This window comes from Dermacentor albipictus, chromosome 1 (genome assembly GCF_038994185.2).
Source record: "Dermacentor albipictus isolate Rhodes 1998 colony chromosome 1, USDA_Dalb.pri_finalv2, whole genome shotgun sequence".
NCBI classification, from domain to species: domain Eukaryota; kingdom Metazoa; phylum Arthropoda; class Arachnida; order Ixodida; family Ixodidae; genus Dermacentor; species Dermacentor albipictus.
In genome coordinates, this window is record NC_091821.1 from 344,884,555 (window position 1) to 344,909,259 (window position 24,705).

The window sequence follows — 24,705 nt, forward strand, 5'->3', positions numbered from 1 at the left end:
TACATACAACCGATATGCAGTAAACACATATGAAGAGATACAGCAATAAACATTAAGAATCGGAAGATTTTAACAAGAAGCTTAGTTAGTGAGAGCACTGTGCGGCAAAGTTACAAAAAAAAAACGATATACATATACAGAGACACACAAAAAATTGACATCAAGGCTCAAGGAGTTATGTGTTATAGAATCGAAAGCATGTAAGTGAGATGATACTGCCGGGCATTTGATTACAGCTGCTTTCCGGAAGTGAATTCCAATTGGTTATAGTTCTTGGGAAAATGGAATATCGAAACAAGTTGGTGTTACAGGAAAGCTCAGTTACTTTTTTAGTGTGATAGGAGCAAGTGGGCTGTCGGTTTGCACCACTTAAATTGTATCCTTCATAATATATATTTGTCCGTGGTAAAAAAGATAAAGAAGTTCAATTCTCTCACAGTATCGCCCAATTTCTGGTTTTTCAAATTTAGCATTTTCTAAGAGAGCTGTAGGTGATGCTTGTAAACTATATTTGTTATAAACAAATCTATCTAATTTCTTCTGTATTATTTCCAATATTGAAATGTTTCTTTTTGTGTATGGATCCCGTAGAGCTGCGGAGTATTCTAGTAGTGGCCGACTAAAGGTTTTGTACGCTAGAAGCTTAAAGGGACACTAAAGTGAAAAGTGATTTCTTCTGCATCAGTAAATCACCGTTCTACAACACCAAAAGCACCACTATTACAACGATAAGACGTTTGGTAAGCCAGAAAAAGCGCAAGAACGAAATGCGGGTGGCGACGCCTACTTGAGTTCCCGCACCTGGGGGCTGTGACGTCTTGGATTTTGATGGCATCTTCTAGGGCCTAATAATTATATATAGCGGTACAGATTGACTACATTGTGTTCTAAAGGAACCAAATATTAAACATGCCAAGTTTCGGGAACCTTTATTCAGCCAACGCGGCCCAAATGCGAAAACAAACTTTGGAATCCCTGACGTCACGCTGACGTACCGGCGCTGGCGTTTCGGCGCGAAATTCAAATACTGATACTTGGACCTTCATTTTCTCATCTAATATTCAAACTATTTTCTTGAAATGACTGCCTGCAGGTTTCTCAAACAATGCTTTATTAGTCTAAACTGATTTATTGTTTCCCTTTAGTGTCCCTTTAATTTCCATGAAGGTAGAGTTGCCTTTTTCTTGACCGTGCTAGATCACAAACTTGGCGCCTAGGATGATGTCGGTGCAAGCCATCTAGTCATGTGGGAGATGATGGTCAGTGCAATAGCTATTTCTTCAGCTTTACATGCGATAGCATTGTTAAGGGAGGCCAATACCACTTACTGCAGGTTAGAATTGACTACACAGGCTGTGTGGGCGTTCCTCTGTGGGTAGGCTGCCACATCAGTATAGTGTGTTGTTGGAAGTGTCCCGTAGCTCTTTTAACGTGCCTGTGGACATGCCTTATGTCTGGCCTGGTGGTGGTCTGGCTGCATGTTGTGGAGGATAGGGGCCACCTATTCTCCTGAGATAGTGTTGTATTCTCTAATTTGGGGGTGTAAAGTATAGGTGTTCAAATCTTTTAAACTGAGTGTGAAACTATTGACACATTATCACTTTCTGTTTTCATTTGCAAGTCTTATCATTCTCTAACCCCTGGTGGTCAAAATTAATCCAGAGTCCCCAGAGCCTCATAATCAAATCGTGGTGTTGGCACGTAAAACCACAGAATTCTTTAATTTCTATCATTCTCTGATATCTGTTGCATCCCTTGTTGATTATTTGAACTAAGGTTGCTGCATTTGATCTGACAATAAAGCCACACATCCTATTTATGTTTTCGGAATTTATTGGCCTTTATGAAGTCGCAATATCTGATACAAGCTAACCAAAACGCAAAGTACAGTAAATGCAAGACTGGTGGGGATAAGAAAGTTTAACAGAAAACTGTTGATGAGTGAAAATTACCTTGTCTTCTTGTGGTCTGCCACATTGAGGAACTGATATATTTAATGGTAAAACCAGGTCCTTGTCTTGAAATGTCTTTTGTAGAGCAGCACATTGCAAATGTGATATGTAGCCTCACATGAAGCCTTTTTATTTATTTTTTTTTTCTCCTCTTCTCTCATTGAACAGAATATGTCAATATGGGTCAGGACACTGGAATGAGCAAAAACGGCATCTTGGACCCATTTGATATGCGTGAGTACATTTTGCTATAACTTTTTGCAGCGATATCACCAGCTTATCTGTTAGTGCATTTTTGGCGTTTGAATGGGTGCAGAGTTATGCCTTCTTATACTGTTAAACCTCGATATAATGAAGTAGGTAAAACTGGCAATTTGCTTCATTTTATTGATATTTCGTTATATTGAAATTTGACCATTTGTGCAAATAAGTACAGTCACCAACGGATTCTTCTTGTACGGAAGGGCCCGCAAAGTTTTCCGAACTATCGGGCAATCGGAAAAAGCAAATTTGAATGAGAAAGACATTCGTTTCGTTGAATTTAAGAGTCAGTGACAAAAGATACGGTTTCGTTATGTGTCAATGATAACTTCACATTGGCTGCACAAAGCAAACCCAGCCACACCTTCGCGTCCACTTTGACCCCGCAGCTGACAGTGCCGCTTGCAGTGGCGCGACACTATCGTGAAGAGCACCTGCAGCGGGGAGCGAATCTCCACTACTAAACGTGTGGGATGACAGCGCACGTGATGCTGCGCCAACTCGGCACGGCCATGTGAAGCCTTTGTATATGCAGCAGATTGCCTCTGAAATGTGGCGCGGGGGCTGCGTATGCCGGAGCAACACTGACAGCCATGCACAGCAACAGCCACGCGCCTTTGTGCCCCCCCCCCCCCCCCCCCTCCCTCGTGCGCACTTAATCACATTACTGCAAGCTCGCTTTTCTGAACTCTCCCCCTTTTTCCCTTGCTTGTGCAGAAAGAGAGCTCGTCAAACCATGAACCTTTTGATCTAAATCTCACATGCATTCACTTGCATCCACAGCGCATAGTAGGATCTTGTCGCACTTGGACTTAATACGAAACGTGATGGTGATCCGCTTCGGCGGTCACCGTGGGCGATTTGAGAGGTGCGCTGGCAAGCAGTCTCTTGTAATTCTACCATTTGGCAGTTTGCGTCCGCGGAAGTTTCTCTTTACTGTCTCGGTGAAATTTCGATTTATTGTCTTGGTATTCCTTTGCAACGGCAGTGAAATTTCGTTATATTGAAATCTTACCAACACACTTCGCTATATTGAGGTACTAAATACATGGTGTTCTGTGGGCAAGAAATTCTAAAAAGTTAAATTCTATTGTTATATCGAGAAATTCGTTATATTGAATTTTGTTACGTCGAGGCTTAACTGTAGTGCCTGGAGGAAAATTGGGATATGTTCTTCTCTGTCAAAGTGTTGTTTTATCACTAGCAAAATTTTCATGTAACCGGACGAGCAGTGCTCATTGTCTCCGGCATTCCTTTGTGGGGCGGTAGTGAAGTTTCATCATATTGAGGTTCTGAATACATGATGTTCTATGGACAAGAGGTGATGAAAAGTTAAACACTTCATCATATTGAGGTTTAACTCTAATTACAGCACTTGCACACCTACTAGTTTGTTGACCTTTTGGCCATTTCTGAAGCCACCCGCCGTGGTAGCTCAGCAGCTATGATGTTCTGTTGCTGATCATGACGTCATGTGAAAAGCGAGTTCCGGCCAACGCAACCGTATTCTAATGTGGCTTTAAATTGCAGAAACACTGTGTACTTTTGTTAACCAGAACCCCACAGGACTGATTTGCTCGCAGTCGTGATGTGCAGTGTTATTCTAAGTGCGTCTGTCGCACGTTGTGCATGCAGCTCCCGTAGCACCGCCGCCAGGTGGTGTGGCCCAAGAGGAGGCATGGCACCGTGCCACTCTGGAGCGGGAGGTGTGGTTCCATGGTGCCATCAGCCGTAAGGAGGGCGAATCACGTCTCGCCCACGACGGAGACTTTCTGGTGCGCGAGTCACACAACTCACCGGGGCAGTTTGTGCTTACGGGCATGCAGAATGGAGCTCGCCGACACTTGCTTCTCGTGGACCCAGCAGGCGTGGTACGTGACATATTTCCACCCTCACTACTCCAGAAGCACCCACTTTTGTTATAGTATGTACGCTTTTGTCACTCGCGGCAGGTTTGTGGTATTCTAGTAGAAGTTGCGAATTTTTCAGGGTGTGCTAATAAGACTGACTCATCCAAGTGCGGCTGCTGAAAGGTGGAAGTAGGCAGCACTGAAAAACTCGGGAAAATGTCTCTTCTTTCTTATTGTTTTGTTGAGCTGTCCACACAAAGGTGCCCTTAACAGATTTTTGTCGAAGTGGAGAAATGCACTTGAAGTGAAAATAGGCTATTCCAGAAATAGTTTGCCGCAAAAAGTACTTCACTGCGTTCAGCACAGGCTATTGGCAATCAAACATGACCTCCACTGTGCTCCCGTCCCTTCATCAATGCCTTGCACTGTGAAAGCTACAGCGGAGTAGGGCGTTCCCACAACGCATCGCCTTCTAAATGTCATCGTGGCAGGCAGTTCAAAATTTTTTACTTGCGCGCTAAATGTAAGCGAAACGTGGTTGTCCTCAGCGAGCCGTAGTCTGTTTAAATAGTGGATTTGTGGCGGCAACACGCTGCGGCCACGGTGTCTATGCTACGTAGATGACCGTAGCTACCAATAGCAGCCGCGTATGGGAACCCCCTCCTCCAGAAGAGAATGAGGAGCAGGCTTCTGTTAAAAAAAAGTGTTTGAGAGAAAGGTGACTTCGCACTCAGCTTGCGAGCTCCTCACACTGCGTACAACAGCAAAACATGGCCGAGATGTTCACAGCAGCGTGTGCTACCCGTGCTATTTCACCAAGCCCAATGGGAGGTTCAGGGCTCCTTTAACGGGGTACGCAGCTTTCACATTGTGAAAAATGGCCAACAAATAGATTTTTTTGAAAATCACCATTTTCAGTTTCTATAACTTCTTTTTTATCTGATTCCAAAATATCGTCACTGAAAACCACATAGAAGTGCTTTAAAAAATTTTGTATCAGCCAAGGTGGCGAAAATGTTCTTGGAAATCATGAAACAGCGCTTTTTAAGTCACAATATCTAACCAAGTGCCACCATGTTGGTCTCGCTGGAAAGAGCATGTGAGCATAATCAAGCTTTTGCTCCATTTGGCTTTGGCACCATTGGTTCGTCGCTCGCTCCAAAGTGGCATCGTCTACTCGGCTCTTTGTCGTCTTTGCAACACGTGAACTCCGCACAGTCTCCGTAATCTCGACAAGTGTCAAAACAGGCTCTACGCGGACATGTCAGTAGCGTGCCCAGCTGACCCCTCCTTTTGTGGACATCTCGAACCTGTGGCTAAGCATTCCGAGCATCGGCAGCGGGGACTTTGCGACCAAGCTTTTCGTGCATAATCCTCAGACATGCACCAAGCACATCGCGCACGCAATCCTCGGACCCGCGACAAAGCATTTCGTGCATAGGCATCTCCGACTGCGCAACTAAGCACATAAGAGCGTCGTCTTCTCGGATCCGTGACCAAGCGCATTGCATGCCGACTCTATTATCATATCGTTACGATATCTTGTTACAATATCTATCATACTACCCCTTCATAAACAGAACCCCATCACGAGCTTTGCTCACTAGGCCCTTTGGGCTGGCACAGACACCTGGCTGCAGAGCTGAAGCATTGTACAAAAGTACAAGCTGGAAAGCACCTAGCAGTTGTATTGATGCCTATTTAACAGTGGCTCTCTGATCCTAAGCTCCACAACCATTGTCACAGGAAGATGACTCGGAAGGCTGCTGAGAGCCTTCATTCAGTAACATTGTCGATTCTCCAGAAATAAAAAAAATATGCCTCTCTGATTGCACTGGAGACCGCTATCAATGAGGCAATCTGCAGGTACAACACTGGTACTATATTCATGCCCGCACAGGGGTGTGCACCTCACTTGGTTTGAAATTCGGGCACCATGCTCTTTGTAGGGCAGCAGTAAAGAATGCCATACAAAAAAAAAGGGCGGGGGTGAGGGAAAACAAAGGCACACCAGACAAGAGGCCACATGTCAAAGAAGCCCCAGATAACAAACACCCAAAGGTAAAAATTTGGTGCCTTTTAGAGAACTGAAGAGAAGGTGAAACCTTAAAAGCTGTTTTCGCAGAGCTTTTTTTTTTTTTGGTTTAGATTCTGGAGGCAATTTCTTTGTTACCATTTAGCCTATTTTGACTGTTCTTTTTCTTTTTTTAACGTTCCTTGGGATATAGTGCAGGTTGTGACATTTTCGCATTCTTGGCTTAACTTTTTATAAATTTATGATGAGGCTATTCATTCACCCAAATCGTGTGCTTGATGCGAAGGCAACATGAATAATGACAATCCAAAAATGTTGTGTTGCAAGAAAAAAAAAAAGCAAGAATGTCATGATCTTAAGAATGCATTTAGCTGTGCAATCAATTCTCATCAAGCCTTCCATTGTGTATTTTTAAGCTACCCAGGCCCTCCAGGAAGTCCAAAGGAGAAATAGTCTGATGAATAACATGTTCTCGAGGTATCACTCTGAAACTTATGGAAGCATCACTGGAACATTCTAAACATTTGTGCCAATTTTCATCAAAATATATGAAGAATTAAGGAAGTTGATTTTGAAAGCCACGTCCCTTAAGGTACAAGTACACCGTGCCTTTTATGTATGTAGTTCCTGGTGACACCATAACACCATTTGTCACTGCCACATGACCATCATGGTAAAGTGTAAGGCAGTGTCGAGGTATGCGCTGCGAATAGCCATATTGTAATGTCAGTGGGATGCTGCACTGGCTTGTCTGTTCCTTGCATTTCATCTTCCGTGCATTTTTCTTCTTCTCTGCTTGTTCGTTAGAAAATCTAGAACTACAGTTGAGTTCTACGAATTGGTACATTGAAAACTGGCTTTGCTTATCGAAAGCAGAGAAGGGAAAATTCGAATTGTCTAAACTTGGCTAATGCCAGTCTGCTGAATCTTCCTGTTGTCTCTACGTATGTGTGTTGCCCATTTAACGAGGCTTTCTTTGTTTTTTTCTTCAGGTTCGTACAAAGGATCGCACTTTCGACAGCGTTAGCCACCTCGTGAACTTTCATCGGGACAATGCTCTTCCCATCATCTCGGCGGAGAGCGCACTTATCCTGAAGACTCCTGTGCCAAGGCCTCGCTGATCGACTTCACTTCGATATCCAAAGAAAAGAAAACGGGACGCAAGGCGAACAAGAAACGCTGCAGAAGCAAATCAACACACTCAGTGCCTTTGTGGACTTCTCGGAGGACTTGTGTTGCTGCTTTTCACGGGACGTTTAGTTGTTTTTTTTTCCCAGCCACTGGAGGTGCAACTTCCTCAGAGACAAGACTTTGACAGTGCGCAACATTCTGATGAGTGCGGCCATCTAGCATTGGTGGATCTGCAACGACCGTTGTTTTAACGAGTCATGGAGTAGGAACTGTGGTACAACGCCAGCTGCTGTCACTGGGACTTGTCATGCGACAATCAGTGTGGGAACAGCACTCAAAGAATAGTCTGCTGCAATTAGCAGCACTTTCACACAGTCGCAGCATGAAGCTGGGCACCTTGCTACCTGTTTTAAAATGGCAGAGCCAGCCTTTTTTACTGCGTTGCCCTTGTTTCAAGTGGGGGCAACGCATTTCCTCAAGAGTGCCTAGGCTGCTACATTTCCTCTCCCGAGAACTGTCAGCCCAGTATTCTACGTTGGTGGCAACAGCCACCACCATTTGCCGCAGTTTCGTGGAGAGGAAGAGAAACATAGAGAGGCACGCAAGTGTTCTGTTAGACCTCCAGCGGGACACTGAGGGGCCCAGTACGACAATGTTTATACAAGTATTGCCTGCGTCGCACTAAGTGAGTACGCTACGCTGGCACAGATGTGGCATTGTTAAAATAGCAGTTATTTTTAGTTGTTTCAATTCTTCTACAAAGTATGCCCTGGAGAATTGAATCGAACAAAGCAGCACCTACAGTGACCGCTCAAGACCCCGAAGATTTTTGGCTGGGCATCATAGTGCACGCAAGCAGTTTGTTTTGTGTGTATGTGGCGCATGTGCAAGGATGGGATGGAGGGTCCATGCGCTCTAGGAAAAGACAGCAGCAGTTTTGTGAGTGGTGCATTGTCCAGCTCTAGTCACCCGCGTCTGGCTTAGGGCCATCAAAGTGGAACAAAATGTCTCTTCTTTCTTTTTTAGGATTCTCTAAACTTATTTTTCTTTTTACCTTGCTCCTTTTAGTAAATCCTCGCAGAGCTCCTCACCATCCCTGCACATTTTTCTCGCTTCCCTGCATCTCCCAAGCAAGCTTCTAATTTATATGCGCTAATTTCCCTTGCTTGTCTATGTTGTGAGTTTCAGAGTAGTTTATAATGTGTACATACTTGTAAAGAAAGTAATTTATGGTGTTCTGCAAGCAATCAGCTACGCTGCGCTTTCAAACACGTTTTTTTGAATAAACAGTAGAGCCAAAGCTGTCTCTTACACCCTTTATATCTCGTATCTTTATTTTTGTACAAAGTACCTGAATGCCCAAATAAACAATGTCCTTGTCAGCAAAGAACAAGCGAAAATGCTGAGTTCTTGCTCTAGCATCTTTGTGGATGAATGTCTCGAGATGCTTTGTCCAGTCACAATATGCACTAAGTGACATGCAAGTCCTTTGGGGCAGCAGGAAATGCTGTTCAAAGACATGAAAAGAGCAGTACAACACGCAGCTACAGCGCACAGCATGGTATAGTCAAGTAAATCATGACGGTTGATGCTTGATGGAGTAGGTAGAAAGATGCAACCATGAAGCGCTACTCGGAAAGTGAACTTGCTCGGTTGACCTTGCCTTCTTCAAATGTTTGTGAAGATGAGAAGTGTGTACTTGTCACTTCTGTGCTCCCCCAACTGCCGCTGTAAAGAGAAGAAAGGCCCTTTCAATGCATGGCCAAATGGAGCAAAGTCTTGATTATGCTTGCATGAGGCTTTCCAGTCAAACAACTACTGTTCACCTTGTTTAGGGTACAGTTGCTGATTACTTTCAAGTACCTAAGAGACAAGCAGAATCAAGTACTTTTTGCAAATAGAGCAAATGTGCTTGTAAACATGGCAAAGTTTAATAGAGCAATCATGCCTACGTAAGCAGTAAGCATGAATTGAAAAAATAAAGTAAATTCAAGGGCTATAAGTTACCGGCACGTATAATGACGCCGCAAGAAGAGCAGTATACAAATTTAAAATGCAGAAAGAACTGCAGAACTGGCCAGAAATGTGGCTTTAATGTGACTGCTCACTCATTAATTAAACATGCAAGTGAGGCCTTGTCATGCTTTTGCAGTGTGCCACTTCTGACCTCAAAATTGGAATGAGACATTTACACAAGAGAAAGCTGTGTTCTGGCATGTGTAGTCTTGCAAAAATTTGTCAGCACATTAGAAAACGAAGCTCTGGCCGAGTCTTGTGCGAGACTGAACACTGCAAGTAAACTGCAGCTGTGGCAATACAAACTATCTTACAAGTATATGAGGCATGGCACTTTTAATGCCGGAAGACATACCACAGAAAACAGTAAGAATGAAAAAAATATTTTAACTAAATGCTCATCAAATTTCTTTTTTCAGGACATGCGTGAGCTTTACCCCGAGACAGTAAATGCCTTCAAATTATTCTAGAATGTTCCTACAAGAAGAAAGCTTTCAGGTGTTTTACTTTTAGAGGGGATCTCTTAGGTGCCCGTTACTGCGTTAAGTGTCAGCGCTCCCAGCATAAGTGAGCGAACGAGCACAGTGGATAGAAGAGCAGAGCACAGCGGGGATGAAAAAAATTGAACCATTCTACTCCATGAAGGTGGATGACCAGCGAAGCTGTAGCACATCACACAGGGTTAGACAAGGGTACATGTATTTAGTTTCATCATTTGGCAATGGTAGTGACAATAGCCTTGTGATTACTGTGATATACCCTGATTGATCCGGTTACAACCTTAGACAGAATCTTGGAAATCTGTACACAACGGTTGTTGAGTAGATGAGCGCGACTTGGATTGGCGCTGCACTTTAAGCCAAACTCTTCTAGCACAAACTGAGTGAACCATTTCTTGTCTGGTTTTGAAATGTCCACATTGGAGTCTTCAACAATGATCACAGGGGTAGTGTCATCACGGCTGACACATGCAAAGTGCGCGGTCATGAACTTCTCGATATCACACTTAGGTGATCCTGGAGATATATTCAGAGTGGATATCACAATTTCGTCTTTCGTTTGTACAGCACAGACATCCCCTAAGTCGGCGGCATTGTCCTCTTGCAAGCCAAGGGTGTATGGTCGTATATACATTTTCTCCTTTGCCTATATGGCAATGTCTCCTGCTCGAGAGTTCATGTGCTCTTCACAAATGATTCCAGTTTATCCATGGACTTGAAACAATGCATCTTGATTGATTGATTTCGTTTATTATTATTTATTAAAACTTGGGGTGGGGTGCTTGAGACCTGCTTCACCTCCGCCGCAGGTCGACCTGATAGCACACTACCCCCGGGATCGGCTTTCATTTTTGCCGACGGACACGACAAGTACGTTGGGAAGTAGAGGTATGCAGCTTCGCTGTAAAAAGCGGCCAGAGCGAGGAGGAAAGCGGGGGAGGAGGGTATGACGAAGTCGTGAGTAACGTAGTGTCTGCGGCTACGACCGCTACGAGATGGCGCCAGAGTAGCGTGCGGTCGTCTGTTCGCCGATGACCATCATTCTTCTGTCAGTACTTTTCACCGGCTAACAAATGTTAAACGTTATCGCACGACGCGCCTGCATGTACGAGACGTTTCTCGAATGCTATCGATAGTTCGATCTGTTGGCTGTTGGCACCGAAGGTTTTTGTGATCCGATTATATGCGCCACGCGAATTCTGTAGTACTTTCTGGAAGCCACGCGGGCACCAGCGATTACACTCGAACCTTCGACGAGTCATGTATAAAAGCCGACGCGCTTCACCCACAGATCCAAGTTTTCGACGATCGCCGACTCTGCTACATGTCTCTCTCGAATGCTTCACTACGTCGCGAAAGGGAAATAGAGCTGCGCTCAAATTTCGCATTAGGGAGTATCGTAATCGTCGGTAAATTTTTTCTATGACCTTGTGCAACGAAGTCAAGCTTCACATGCTCTTGAGCATGCTTGTCGTGTGACAAATTTTTATCGCCAATCTGACCTCTGTCAAAGGCAACAACATTCAGGATGCACATCAGCATTGAGAACTTTGCAAACCGTAATACGAGTAGCTTCGCATTGCTGGAGTTACCCTTGATAAGGGAGTGTAGGTGTTCGTGAGTAAAGCCCCTCCATACACGTTTCCGCCGACAAGCGGCGGTGGTGCGTGGATGGAGGGGCTTTATTCGTGAGGAGGCCAGTATCTCGCCAACCCAAGCACTCGGCACTCTCTCGAATATTCCGCATACATCGAAGCGATACAAAAGATGTACAATAAGTAAACCTGTTTTCTGCAGTAGCATAGAAGAAGAGGCTTGGTAAGCAGGAAAAGACGCAGAGGCTTGGCGACGCCACCCTAAACCTAGAATCTCTTACAAAACTTGCTAGACGGAACTCTGGCGCCAGCGTATAGGCGCGTGGCAAGCACGTCTGTTCGGTAAGCGTGGAAATGATGGCTAGTACATTGATTTGCCTAAACTTCTTTTTGGCGTCGGTCGGCTTTGCAACTTGCAAATTGATAAGTTTCAACAAAATATTGTGTTACGAATCGAAACAGTTCACAATCGGCATGCACGTGCGCAGCGTATTGTTCTTCTGCGTTTAGAAAAAAATGCGATTGCTTATAAATTTAGGTCAATAAAGGCAGGTAAACCGCAGTAAATAAAGCGGTGAGAACGCCTGGGGCCACAAGAAGTAAGACCAGACAAATCCGTGTACTAATCATCATTCCCATGATCTCTGTAAGTAGCTGACAATCGCGGTGACTTAGTTCCCTTAAGTAGTTTCAGCACATGAGTCCTGAAGTAGTGTAGTATACTGTACCCTAAGTGCCCACGCCATGCAGGGCGCCGTGATGTCATGTATTTCAGCGGCGTCGGCTTTAATGATTTACCGGTAGAAAAAGTATTGCCTTTTAAAGGAATCAGACTGAACACAGCAAGTTGCAAGAAACTCCACTGCGCCAAAGTGGCCCAAATACGAAAAATACTTTGAAATCTCTGACGTCACACTGACGTTCGTTACGGCGCAGATATGTTTCGGTGCGAAATGAAAACAAAAAGCGTTTTCCGCCAAAATGAATGAAAGTTGAGTTTAAAGGAATTCCCGTCTAAACTAACTTTTAATAAATTAGGGTCCCCTTAAGCTGCCCTAAAGGGTTGCAGCCCTTCGGGGTGTATCTTGTTCCCAAACAATACCGTCAGCTGTCTGGCTTGCGTTTCCTTTCTTGAAAACTATGCGCTCGCTGCTTTCCTGTCAAAAATTGTATGTCGCACTGATAACGCGTATGCCATTTGTGACAAACTCCTATGGAAGTACCGAGCGCGCAGCGTTAAAGAAAGTCCCGCAGGACAGATTATTATTATTATTGTGGGACAAAGATACGGCCTAAAGGGTGTAAACTGTGTAGAGTATAACGGGCGCCTGTAACCTGATAAGTTTGCCAATGATGTTCGAATAAATCACTTTCGGATTCGGATACCAAATAATCATTAGATTCGAGGTCCCCCTCTGAATCCGCCAGTGCACATGCCCACCGCCCCGTTTCACAAGCTATTTCGATCAAGCATTACTTCCGGCCGCATTCCGATGAACCCTTCAAGCCACGTGGTCAAAAGCCGCATGTACTGACGCCCCGTCAATCAAACAATCGCTTTGTCCAGGCAACAAACAGCATGTATGTCTACGAACGCCGGCGTGGTTGAACGTGCGTGTGCGCCTACGTAGCTTAAAGCTAGCTGCTGCACAGCAATATAGATCTCGTCAAGAGAAGTCCGCTCCAAAAATATTGCTGTTTTCGTTTCCCGTGCGATAGCAAGCACGTTATAAGTGAATAGACTAAGCCGAATAACCCAAAACGTTTTCAATGGCAACGGTATGGGAGCGTTTCTAAAAATTAATAAAGAATAGGCATATCAACCGATACCGATCCTGAGCCATCTGCAATTCCCGAGGCCGATGGCATGCCTGCAGAGTCGTAAACACGTTGGGAACCTACACGCGCTAAATGGGTCCAACGCCGAGTGACACGCAGCGTGCGGTGTCAACGCCCTGGTGTCATCGACTATATCGGCCTATTAAACACGGTTCTAGGGGTTAATGTTCGGCAGATGAGACGTACACCCTTGCAATTTTTTAACAATAGCACGCGAGCGTCGACCGTAAGGCGTGTCCGCGGCCGTGTATGTAGTGGCCAGGGACGGCGGGATTGGCAACTTTACGTGCGGTCGTGCAAGGCGAACTCTAGTTCGAATGTGTACTGCTGCACTGTTCGCTTCAGGAGTGCCCCTCACCGCTGCAAGGCCACTGACACGTCGTGTGGTCGGCGCTCGCGCGTTATTGTTAAAAAATTGCAAGGGTGTACATATCGAATGGGTGGCAAGTGAAGCCAGGCAATGCTGAAGTGGAGGAGTCCGAAGGGTGTTGAAACCATAAACATACTGTCGAAAGCAATTTTAAGGTGGTAATATAAGTTAAAGGCAGACGACAGTATACAGTTTATCGAACGCACCGGAGCGGTTTAAACAACTGCGTGATAACTGGTAATACGGAAGAAGCTTCAGACTAACAGGAACTTAATATTTGTTGGTTGCTGGCTGGGGAAGGAAGAGACGCACAACTTTTGAAAGGATACCGGGCATCACCAATTTGAAAGTGAGAAGAAGCCACGGAATTTTACCATTAGGATTAACAATTAAATATACTTTTCCTTTTTTTTCTTTTTTGCGACCAAAGTCCAAAGCATTCGCGTATAGCCGCGCTAGCTCAAGCAAAAAGAAACAACGGTTATCTCGGCAGGACGCAGCCCTCGGTAACGTCCGCCGTCTGCTTCCTGTGGCGCTGTCGCCCGGCCGTGACCTCAACTCCTTGCAAGGTTTGCTCATCTCGACTTCGCACGCGCCGCACAAGGAAGTTGCATGCTGGTGACACACCACATTTGACGTCACGATCGCGAAGCGTGTGCCTTGATAAGTTCGCGTCGAGTGTCACTGACCGCTCTCCGAGATCATGACGTAAGCCATGAAGAGCAGGCTTCCGACGACCAGGCATAGGACAAAGCCCCCGATGAGGTAGACGGCGCCGTCTGGAATCACGGGCTCGGGTGGTTCTTCCTTCTCGCTGTCAAGGATGGAACACGAGGGCCGCGTTAACGATTTCGTGCACAGAAGTTGCTCTTCGTGTCAAACGGACACTACAGAGAAAAGCAAGCTGGAAGGCGAATCAACATCTAGCTGAAGTAGATGAAAGACTGTCTTGCTGGGGAGGTTGGGGGGGTGGGGTGGAGAGAATGTGTATGAACCGTAGGGTTTATTGTTAAAACCGCGGGCAGTTACAACGTTTGAGCGACGTCAACTATAGTAGTTGAATCGCCTTCCAAATTTGTACCAGATATCATCATCAATGTCATGGCAATTATCATTGTCATCACGTACCCAGTGGTAAGGCGGCCTATCAGTGGCCCCATTTGCACATACCCGGTACGTGGCACTTATATATTGACTGCACTAACTTAGGGATCGGCTAAAAAAAAAAGTCTATAAACAGGCATACCCGATCCGGAAAAGTGGCGATAACTCGCCAAGGAAGGCATTGTGTTCAACATATGTTAAGCCGTATTAGTAAACTACCTTTCTATAATCCCCCGAAACACCGGTCTTGCCACGGAGAGAACGCGTTTGATAAGACGCAAAAAAAAAATAACAACAAAAGTCGTGTGGCGACACCGCCGTGAAGTTCCCGCACTAGCCAGCAGTGTCGTCTGGATTTTAACGGCGTCTGTTCGGGCCTAGTTCAATTGTGATCTGTAAATATGGACTGCATCGTATTCTAAAGGAGCCAAAGACACAACTTTGGGAGTTCGGAAAACTTTGGCATGCTCCACAACGGCCCAAATACGAGAAAATACTTTTGAATTCCGTGAAGTCACACTGGCGTGCCAGCGCTGAGTTTTGGGCACGAAATAAAAAAAAAACGCTTTTAACTTGTATTTTCTCTTACGATGATTAGCCTATTATCACGAAATTGGCCAAAATAGAGTTTTCAAAAAACATTTTATCAGTCTAAGCCAATTTCTCTTTAGTGTCCCTTAAACATTTTCAATCCTAGCTCAGCGGAAACTCACGTGCACGTTATGCATTCATTGCTATACGCCACTGCAGAGGAGACGGCTACGCCTTCGCGTTCACATGTGCGGCTACGCTTTTGCTTAGCAGAACAAGTGCGACTTACTTGATGGTCGACGAAACGGCGGGTATCGACGTTTCCGAAGCGGGCATTTGCCTGGTGATCTGCTTTTGCGTACATAATGCCGCATTGCTCCGCGGTTGCTCAACTTTTATAGCATGCATGTGCAAGAATCACCGATTGGAACGTGGGTACAGCAGCGACAAGCTGTGTTCGCGGCAGAAAGCTTACTAATACGACTGACTCGTGCTCTAGCCTGCGCAGGGCGTTCATCACGGCGTTCGAATCGGGCGCCTTAATTTTTGCCCATAGCAATGTTGACGTCACGAGCTCCTTCGCCAATCAGAGACCGCTAGTCGCTTCACGGCGTGTCCTGTGGCTGCCGCTGTCCCGATTTTGGCAGGAGGCCTGAGCATATCGAGGAGGCCTGGACTAGGGCCTTAGTTCTTGTAACCGCTACTCACTCACTCTAGTTTTTCTTGAAAGGTGATTACCTTCCTTTTATCCGCCTTCACATGACACAACGTCTAACAGGGCAACTGCCGTCAGATAGATAGATAGATAGATAGATAGATAGATAGATAGATAGATAGATAGATAGATAGATAGATAGATAGATAGATAGATAGATAGATAGATAGATAGATAGATAGATAGATAGATAGATAGATAGATAGATAGATAGATAGATAGTACGGTGATGAACTTTGCGGCGAAATGCACTGACGTTCCATTTACTTTTGTGTTTGAATACATGAAACGTCGTTTTGTTAAGAAATTAACTGGAACGCCAGTGCACTACTCCGCAAAGTTCGGGAATATTTCGAAACTGGTGTCATTCTGAGAATTCGTTCCAACAGGATCCGCCTTGTGAACTCCACGGCTAGAATTTGTAAATTGCAATATATCGGCCATAAGGTAATTGGTTAAGAAGTTAATTAGTGAATTTTCGTTAATTAGTCAATTAAGCATTTCATTTTTTTCTGCAAATAGTGTCCGCCTCTCCGAGTAGACCAGCTCATGAACTAGAATTGTGGTATCTGCCACAGGCAACCTTTCAAATGTTTTGAAGGTGTTCGCCGAAACGCTCGGTATATGTCCGGTCCGGTTCGCCGAAACGCCCGGTCTTGGACTTTCCTGACCCAATAATCGCGCGTTCTCCGAAGTATTGCGCAACATCACGTGTGTATGGGAGCAAGGGTGCCTGCGCACCTACATAAGTTTCGAATATTCTCAACCCTAGCACAAACTAAACCTCGTTCATTGGATTCTTTCGTATGCTGGGTGGGTAGGGCTATATGTGCGCTAGTTCTGGGCCGGCTGTCCACTTAAGCTGATGAAGTTACTAGTCATGAGGTGGATAGAAAAATATTCAGCTTGCTTTTTCGGTCGATTATCTTTTGGCGTCTGTAGTGCGTTTGCATAATTTCTATATCCTATTCACTGCAAGAGCTCCACAATAGCTTTCCTTTTCTTTTTTTCGCCCAACGGCAAGGTCCGAGTCCATATTGATATGAAATGCTTAGTCTAAGTGAAAAAGCTCAGCAAAAAAATAAAAATGAGATATTAAGATGTTTCTGTTGAGTTACGCATTCCGCGCCGGCATCGTCACCCAGAATGCACCGCGTCTCGCCGCTGGTGGCGGCGCTTCCTTTTGCAAATCGCAGCGAGCTCGCAGTTTCTTGCCAGCCTGAAACTCCTAGCCATTTTCCTAGCACTCCTAGCTTTGCATAAAATTCGCTTGCGTCTAGGCGGCGCGGCGCACGCGGTGGACGCATGGATGGATGTTATGAGCGTCCCCTTCGAAATGGGGCGGTCGGTTGCGCCACCAAGCTCTCGCTATTATGCTGCCTAATGTCCTACCTAGGTTAAACAAGAAGAAAAAAAGAACGCTATGAACTCCCGCAACCAAATTTTCTGATCCCCTATTGCGAACTTTGCTTTTGTACGTCTCCGTTTTTTGTCGTTTTTTGTCGGCGGTGGCTGGCGCCATGAACACGTTGGTTCTTTATTCTATGTGAACGCCATGATGCGATAACCCCGCGTTCTCCGAAGTATCGCGCAACATCGCATGTGTATGCGAGCGAGCGTGCCCGCGCACCTACCGAGTAAGCACATGTGGTGGCGGCTGCACGGAATCTGTAGAGAGAGAGAGAGAAGGAGAGAGAGAGAGAGAAACATCGGGCTCGTGAGGATGAGACGGCAATGTTCGCGCCTGCGGAAAGTTTCAAGCGAAGTGTTCGCGTCGCAACAGCTCACGGGCGACAACGGCGCACGCAGCTCTTTCGCGCGCGTTTCAATGCATTGTTCTCTGCGTTTGCTTTTAATAACAGCCTCCTGTCACGCACAGTGCGTGGGTACGCACACTCCGACCATGAGAGGCACGCTCGGACCGGTGAAAGTATCATTTGAACTTTCGCTTATTGCTTTTCCGGTTGTACTGAAGCTCACAGATTTCGATGGCATGCAACGCATTGCGCGCGAGTAAGCGATTCCAGCAAAGGCAGGAAATGTGGCACATGGCATGCAGAGGAGGATTGTGATGCATAAGAACAAACAGATAAACACACACACACGCGCATAAATATATATAGCAGGAAGGCGATGACTGTGCAGAAGACTAACAGACGTGCAGACGAATTGCGTGTGTGGTTTAAACGGACACTATGAACAGCAATATTACATTAATGCAAAGTGGTAAAAGTATTATTTGAAAACTCTCTTTTAATTTCTCCTGGCGGGAAAAGGTTGGCTATGAGTGGGAGAAAATGAGGGCCAAACCTCCCTCGGAGCTACCTCTCTCGTTCACGCCGAAACGTCATGGTGACGTCAGGAATTTCAGCATGTTTTCTCGTATTTGGGCCGTTTCGGCGCAGTAATACTTTGCGACTCTCGCTGCACACTTAAAAAAAAATGTACACCCTTTGGAGCTTATATTGTCCCACAACGATAATCGTCATCTGTCTTGCCCGCACTTCCTTTCTTTAATGCTGCGAACCCGGTACGTCCAAGTCGCGAACGGCTTGCGCGTTATCAGAGTGACGCGGCATTCTCGACAGGAAAGTAGCGAGCGCCGAGATTTCAAGAAAGGAAACGGAAGCAAGGCAGATAACGACCACCGCTGTGGGACAAATATACAGCCCGAAGGGTGCAAACGTTTTAAGAGTATAGACAGTTGACTACAGATCCGAGCCTTCGTTCCGCGCAACGGGATGAGGTGAACATAATGGCACGCTTGCGCCTGCACGACGAATCAAGAATATCACCTGCTTATTCTTTGTCAAGCTTTACGGCGTTTCGTATTGCATAAGAGCGAACCGCACGAAAACGAGGTGAGCGAACCAAGAAGCGATGCATGCATGCGGCATGATGCACGGTGATCTATAGCTTGGATCTATAGCGAGGCCGTACGATTGCTTCAGCTTATCGCATCCATGATTGCACGACATCTCATCGGCGCGCGCATGTGACTGTCCTCGCCTATTCGACTCATTACTGTTGCTCACGCGCACGGAAAACGGATATTAACAAGGCGTGTGCTGTTTCTCTGCACCCCTTTAAACGCACTAATTAAGTTGGGATTCATGAAACGAAGGTGCTGCACTAAACTGTTACAAGTAACGTGAATCACGGGCCGACGCTCGGTGCGGCCATGCAGTGGCCGAGTTCGCACGTGGTGTCTGCATTGAGTGCCACACTGTAACGTTGCGCACTTATCGGCCTGAACTGTCCACCGTATAGCCAACACTGCTTGCACATCGGCGCGCTCCGCTAGACAGGGCGGCAAGCCCAATATCAGGAAATGAACGCCGTAGAAACAGAACTGCCAAGCAAGGTGACTGCAGCGGCCCGTTCTGTAACAGTCCATCTAGTGGACATGTCCATTTCGTCTGCTGCTGAAATGCTGATTGGCTGGAGTGCCTGCCTTCTGCTAACGCGTACGCCAGCCCAGCCAATGAGCACTTCAGCAGCAGATGAAATGGACATGTCCACGAGGTGAACTTTCACAGAATACTCCCCCCCCCCCCCCCTCCACCGCCAACACTTGCAAGTTTCATGCAAGTTCACTATAGCGCTAGCTGGCCCCTTCCATCTTTTGGTAAGCTCGAGAATTCAATAACTGGGGTAGTTAGGCCGTGCGCAGCCGCGTCTTCGTAACTTTGTCGATTGATAGTGGTGCCCACTCTACCTGTTGACCCCCACAGTCAAGTCGCGCAAGCCACGTGGTTACACGCGGCGTTGCTTAGTGTAACACGGGAACAGAACGTCATGTCCAGAACAACATTACCGGCGCTTACGATTCTTGAATGTTGTGCTATAGCGCCTCTGTGTTCAGGCTGTTCGGAAATGCTCGACGAAGCTATGTGGGATCGTCTGTGGCAGCGTAGTCATGACGATCGGACACGTAGAAAGGCGCATTATAGACAACAAAGCTATTGGCGTTATGCGCTGTCGATGGAGCCATTTGAGTCCGTCTGCTGCTGGTAGGTTGTGACACGTCCTTCACCTACTTCAGCGCGCAAATGGCAGTTGTAATAAATAAGCAATGAATATTTACGCAAAATATGAAAAACTACTTACGCATAATATTCTGCAAGCCTGGTGATCCTGCTTATACGGGCTTGGTCGAAGCGCTGGCGCGCGAACAGCGATCATCTTCAGCTTCTTCGCGGGTTAATGTCGCACCTCTTCTTCCTTTTAGTTCACGATGAGCGTGCTTATGACCAACGGCTATCTAAAAGAATGCTAACTATATTTACTTCATTGTATTCTAAATTATGCACTGGCTCTGTTTTTTTTAACCACACCATTTAAATAAATTAGCCCAATATATATTATATATTACGGTGACATTATTGCTACCATTGGACTATTCGGATATCAGCAGCCTCTATATATCAGGAGTAATTTGCGGAGTATTGTGCTTAATTAACAAAATTGAGTTAACTAGCTTTCCATGCAGTTATTCATCTTATTTGGCTAAAGCAAATTAGTGTATAGTTAGAATACAGTGTACTAGAATTCTAGTACACCGTATACTCTTTAGCCTGTCCTCGAAATTATCTAGCTGAGCGAAGAAATTTTCATCAAACGTGCTCCTGATAAGAGCTAAGCGAACAGATATTTCACGTTCGAAGTGTTCGAAGAATCTGCGAAAGCGAAGCTGGCTCACGAAAAAAAAAAAAGCGCTTCAATATGGCCGCTCTGCATTTCTTCCCACTGGTGCCGCACGAAATGTGCACTGTAAGATTCGTCGGACGATCTCGCCGTTGCCACCATTTGTTAGAGTTGTCGGACGATCTACGAGCTGTAGGCCGATCTCACCGCTGCCATTCAGATGTAAGATTTGGCAGTCGTAGCTGTAGGAAGGAGCTTGACTCTTCGTCGGGACTTAGGAGAGCAGGATTTATTTACATGTTATTTACAGTTCAATAGCGTGGCTCCCAAATGGAGCCCGCAAGACGAGCACACAGCTCACGAGTACATTTCGAGCACGACAACGAGCACACACTAGCAGCCGACAATCGCTGCTTATAAGCATTCTGCTCGACGTCATAGTTCGACGTCATTGAAGATGACCCGCCCTTTTGGAGGAGGAGGGCTCACATACACGTGCCGCACACACACACAGGTGTAATGGTCCGGAGCCGACGTCAGAGGGGCTTCGTAGAACTCTTAGCCGTCCCGGGTAGCTCGCCCGTGTAGCACATTGTCTTGCGTCTTGGTCGGTGCTTGGGAAGGAGCCTTCGTCGGCGTTCCCGCGGCAACTCCCCCACTCATAGCAGAACAGGGCGGCGTTGTCGTGTTGCGCACAAAGCCTGCTTCGTCGAACTCGGAGCCGCCCCGGGTGACGCGCCCAGGTAGCACATTGTCTGGTGTCTCGAAAAGCGCATGGGGAGGTTCCGCCAATTACCTCCTCTCGAGAACATCCCTGAGCTGACCCCTCGCCACGTGGCTGCCGGTTATCCGCAGTTCTCTGAAGTGCGCCACCGTCCCGGTTGGATCGGAACACGTGCAGCGGGCTGAAATAGCTGCAGGCCGATCTTAACAGCACCATGATTCGGTTGTGCGTCTCCATAGCTCCTTTGGTGCAGCAAGTTTCCAGCGGCAGGCATTCGCTGCTACACCGACATTAAATATTGAAACTGCTTGTCGACAGAAAAAGTAAAAAGAAAAAGCGAAATTAAATAAAAAGAAATTCATCAGCCATTCATCAAAATCATAAGTACCAACAAATCTAGAATCTGTTAGTTTAACTTCCACGGAATTGGTGCAGTCACCGGAGGAGATTGCAAAAGGCTTATAGAACCGATTTACGTCACCTCTACCCTATCATATGCCGGCACCTGAACAAGCTGATGAATTCACAGCAGTCGCATTACAATTAGTGAAAGGGGTAAAGTCGCTGCTAGCTTTAGGCTCCAGGTCCTGATGGCATAACTACAGCAATGATAAAAATAATGTTCGAATGGTCTCCCCAGGATTTGATTAAATTTATAAATTTTTCAATTTAGAATGCATGGATTTATACAGATTGGAAAGTTGCCAAAGTAATTCCGCTACTTAAAAACCAGGGTGATGGATGTACAATGGACAACATTAGGCCTATTTCTCTGACTTCAAATCTTGTAAAGTTAATCGAGAGATTATTGTATGGTCATATCGAAAGGTGGATAGGCGACAACCAAATATCAAGTGACCGTCAAATAGGATTCAGGCCTGGGTGCTCAATTTGGTGTGCTCATGCTGGCTTGGAGAGTCGAATTCAACTCGCTCACCGCATAAACCAGTACGTGGCCTTAGTGCCATTAGACATTGCGAATCTGTATGACAGTGTCGAGCACACCATCTTTATCGACAGACTTGAAAGTGTGAATCTCCCATAGTATATAATTGCATGTATTCGTAATTTCCTGAGCGGGCGTACATTTTATTGCCATCAAAACGGCGTTTCTTCTCAATGTTACGAACAGACAAGGGGTGTTCCTCGAGGCGCAGTACTCTCCCCAATTTCATTTAATATATTACGAAGTCATATTACTATATATACACACCGTGATGTGCAAGTATACGTATGCGCTGATGTTGCATTTTTTTTTTTCGTGCCAAGCGATATACATCGCCTTTATAAAGCATTGCAGTCGTATTTGAATCAGATTGAAATGTGGCTTAAGGGAATACAAATGTCGCTAAATGTCAACAAAAGTGCCATCATATATAGTTTTCCCCTTTACCTTTCCCGTTCGAATAACACTGACGTATGATCAGGAGATAATTCCACAGGCATAATCATTAAAATATCTGGGAATGATTTACACAGAAAAGCTTAATTCGCGGACACACACATCACGTATAAAGGAGCACGGGCTGTTTGTTTATTACGAAGAGTCATCAACAGTCATTCCGGAATGCCCAGGGAGACTCTGCTAATGATTTATTGTACGTTTGTCCGCCCCGTCTTAGAGTTTGGTTGCGTATTATTTTCTGGAAGTCCTGTTTATAAATTACGCCCTCTCGTTCTTTTAGAACGCGAATCATTACGTCTACGTCTTGGCCTCCCAAAATTTGTAGCGAATAATGTTCTTTATCATGAAACTCGCCTGCCTTATCTTCAAACTTGATTTCGGATACTGACAGTCTGCAGACATTACTGAATATGTACGCTTCTCCATAGAGAAGCTCCTCCTATGTGCTCATCCGAAAGCCGACTGCATTCTTTGCGAATCAATGGTCTCGACTGCATCGTCCCCAGGTAATTTTGGTTCAGCAGCTATTAGAACCATTGCAAGTATCAATCCGTGGTGTGGTTTTCCCCAAATCTATATACCCAGATTGCTGCAGTAAGGGTTAAATTCGATAATATATTTCGTAATAACGCTAAGCTTCTGTCTATTAGATACCCAAAAGGTTTGTTAGATGCCCACCTCGAGAACCTCGCTATAAATACTTTAATAGCCACAGATGCTTCTGTCAGTGAAGAGAAGGCAGGAGTGGGCATTTTTTCACCATCATTAAATTGGTCTTTCTCTCGTCGACTGCCCGATTTTACACCAAAATTTCAGGCAGTGTTATTGGCTATTGGCTATTATTGGCTATTGGCTATTATAGGGTTATTGGGTATTGGCGTTTCCAACTTAACCGTGAACTAACTAATTATGACAAGTAAATTAAACTCGGCGTAACGATGGAGTCGTCTTAGCGGCCAATTTCAGCACGATATTTTTTCCCACGATATCTACATTAAATTGAGAGCTACAGATCCTTCGCAAGAAACTGGAAGAATAAGGATAAGAATAATAACTTTATTCAAAGGCCCGGCGAGTTATTCGGGGATTGGGCGAATATCCCAGCCTAGGCGTGGGTCACGAGCCCTTGGGCTCTGGCCCCTTCCTCGGCCCGCTGGACGGCCCAAAGTTAGTCTTCGAGGACAGAGCTGAGCAGCGTAGTCTCACAGTGCGTTCGGTTCGAGACTGCGTCCCCGTCTGGAAGACCCCCTTGCGAGAAACTGGAGACGGAATTTTTTTTCGTGTCGACGAGACGCGTAGACGACCGGACATCGACCACCGCCGGAGGGTAGCTTCGCTGTAAAAATGGGCTGGCTTAGCTGCTGCAAGGTTACACCACGAGCACCGGCTTTTGCGCTGGCTCGCGGGGCCATGCCACCGGTGACGAAATGTGACGAAAGGCGGAAACGGCGAGGTCACAGGCGCTCTTTTTTTCCGCGTCAGTTCCGCGTTCAGAGCGACTTGGAACGTTACATTTTTGTTCGCGTAGCTCTTGCAGGGGCATTTTAGTGAGAGAGAACAAGAGAGGGGAAAGGCAGGGAGGTTGAAGCAAATTTCCGGTTTGCTACCCTGCACGAAGATGGGGGAGGAGGGAATGGGGCTTTGAAGAGGGGCTAGGTGACGTGCCACTGTCGTCATACGGTCGTAATTGTGTTGTCGTGGCCGTTCAAGCGTAGTCGAGTTGTCATCCCACTGTCATCACGCCGTTTTCGTTCCATCGTCGCCATGCGTGGAGATCTGCATCTTCGAACGCCACAAGATTATGTTGAGCGAGGCGTTTCCCGGTAAAAATGTGTCCAACTTGCCCCTGTGTTCTAATACTTGGAAATGGTTGCTAAACAAGAACAGCGTTTGACGAAGAAGGGGTTCTGTTTTCCGCGATTTTAAGGGGAAAATGCAGGGGAAAAAAAGCTCACATGAAAACGCTCGAGTATAAGGAGAAGGAATTACACCCGATGTAATATTGGAGCGTTTATTAAATTCCGGGGTAT

At 45.9% G+C, this 24,705-nt stretch overlaps 1 protein-coding gene and 1 long non-coding RNA gene across 3 annotated transcripts in view; one reads left to right on the forward strand and one right to left on the reverse strand.

The window, feature by feature from the left end:
* The window catches only part of Shc (SHC-adaptor protein), an 82,811-nt gene extending 74,262 nt beyond the window's left edge, over nucleotides 1-8,549 (forward strand). For both annotated transcript variants that reach the window (XM_065445090.1, XM_065445007.1), the window contains exons 10-12: nucleotides 2,121-2,186; nucleotides 3,849-4,084; nucleotides 7,091-8,549. In XM_065445090.1, coding sequence (XP_065301162.1) covers nucleotides 2,121-2,186; nucleotides 3,849-4,084; nucleotides 7,091-7,219 — 431 coding nt within the window. In that variant the 3' untranslated portion in view covers nucleotides 7,220-8,549. The remainder of the gene's footprint in view (nucleotides 1-2,120; nucleotides 2,187-3,848; nucleotides 4,085-7,090) is intronic.
* Nucleotides 8,532-20,119, reverse strand: LOC135913064 (uncharacterized). Its single transcript, XR_010567887.1, has 4 exons — nucleotides 20,010-20,119; nucleotides 17,534-17,567; nucleotides 14,239-14,363; nucleotides 8,532-8,957 (listed from the first exon to the last, which is right to left on the reverse strand). It is a non-coding gene; the product is annotated as an uncharacterized lncRNA (long non-coding RNA).
* Between the last annotated feature and the right edge of the window lie 4,586 nt (nucleotides 20,120-24,705).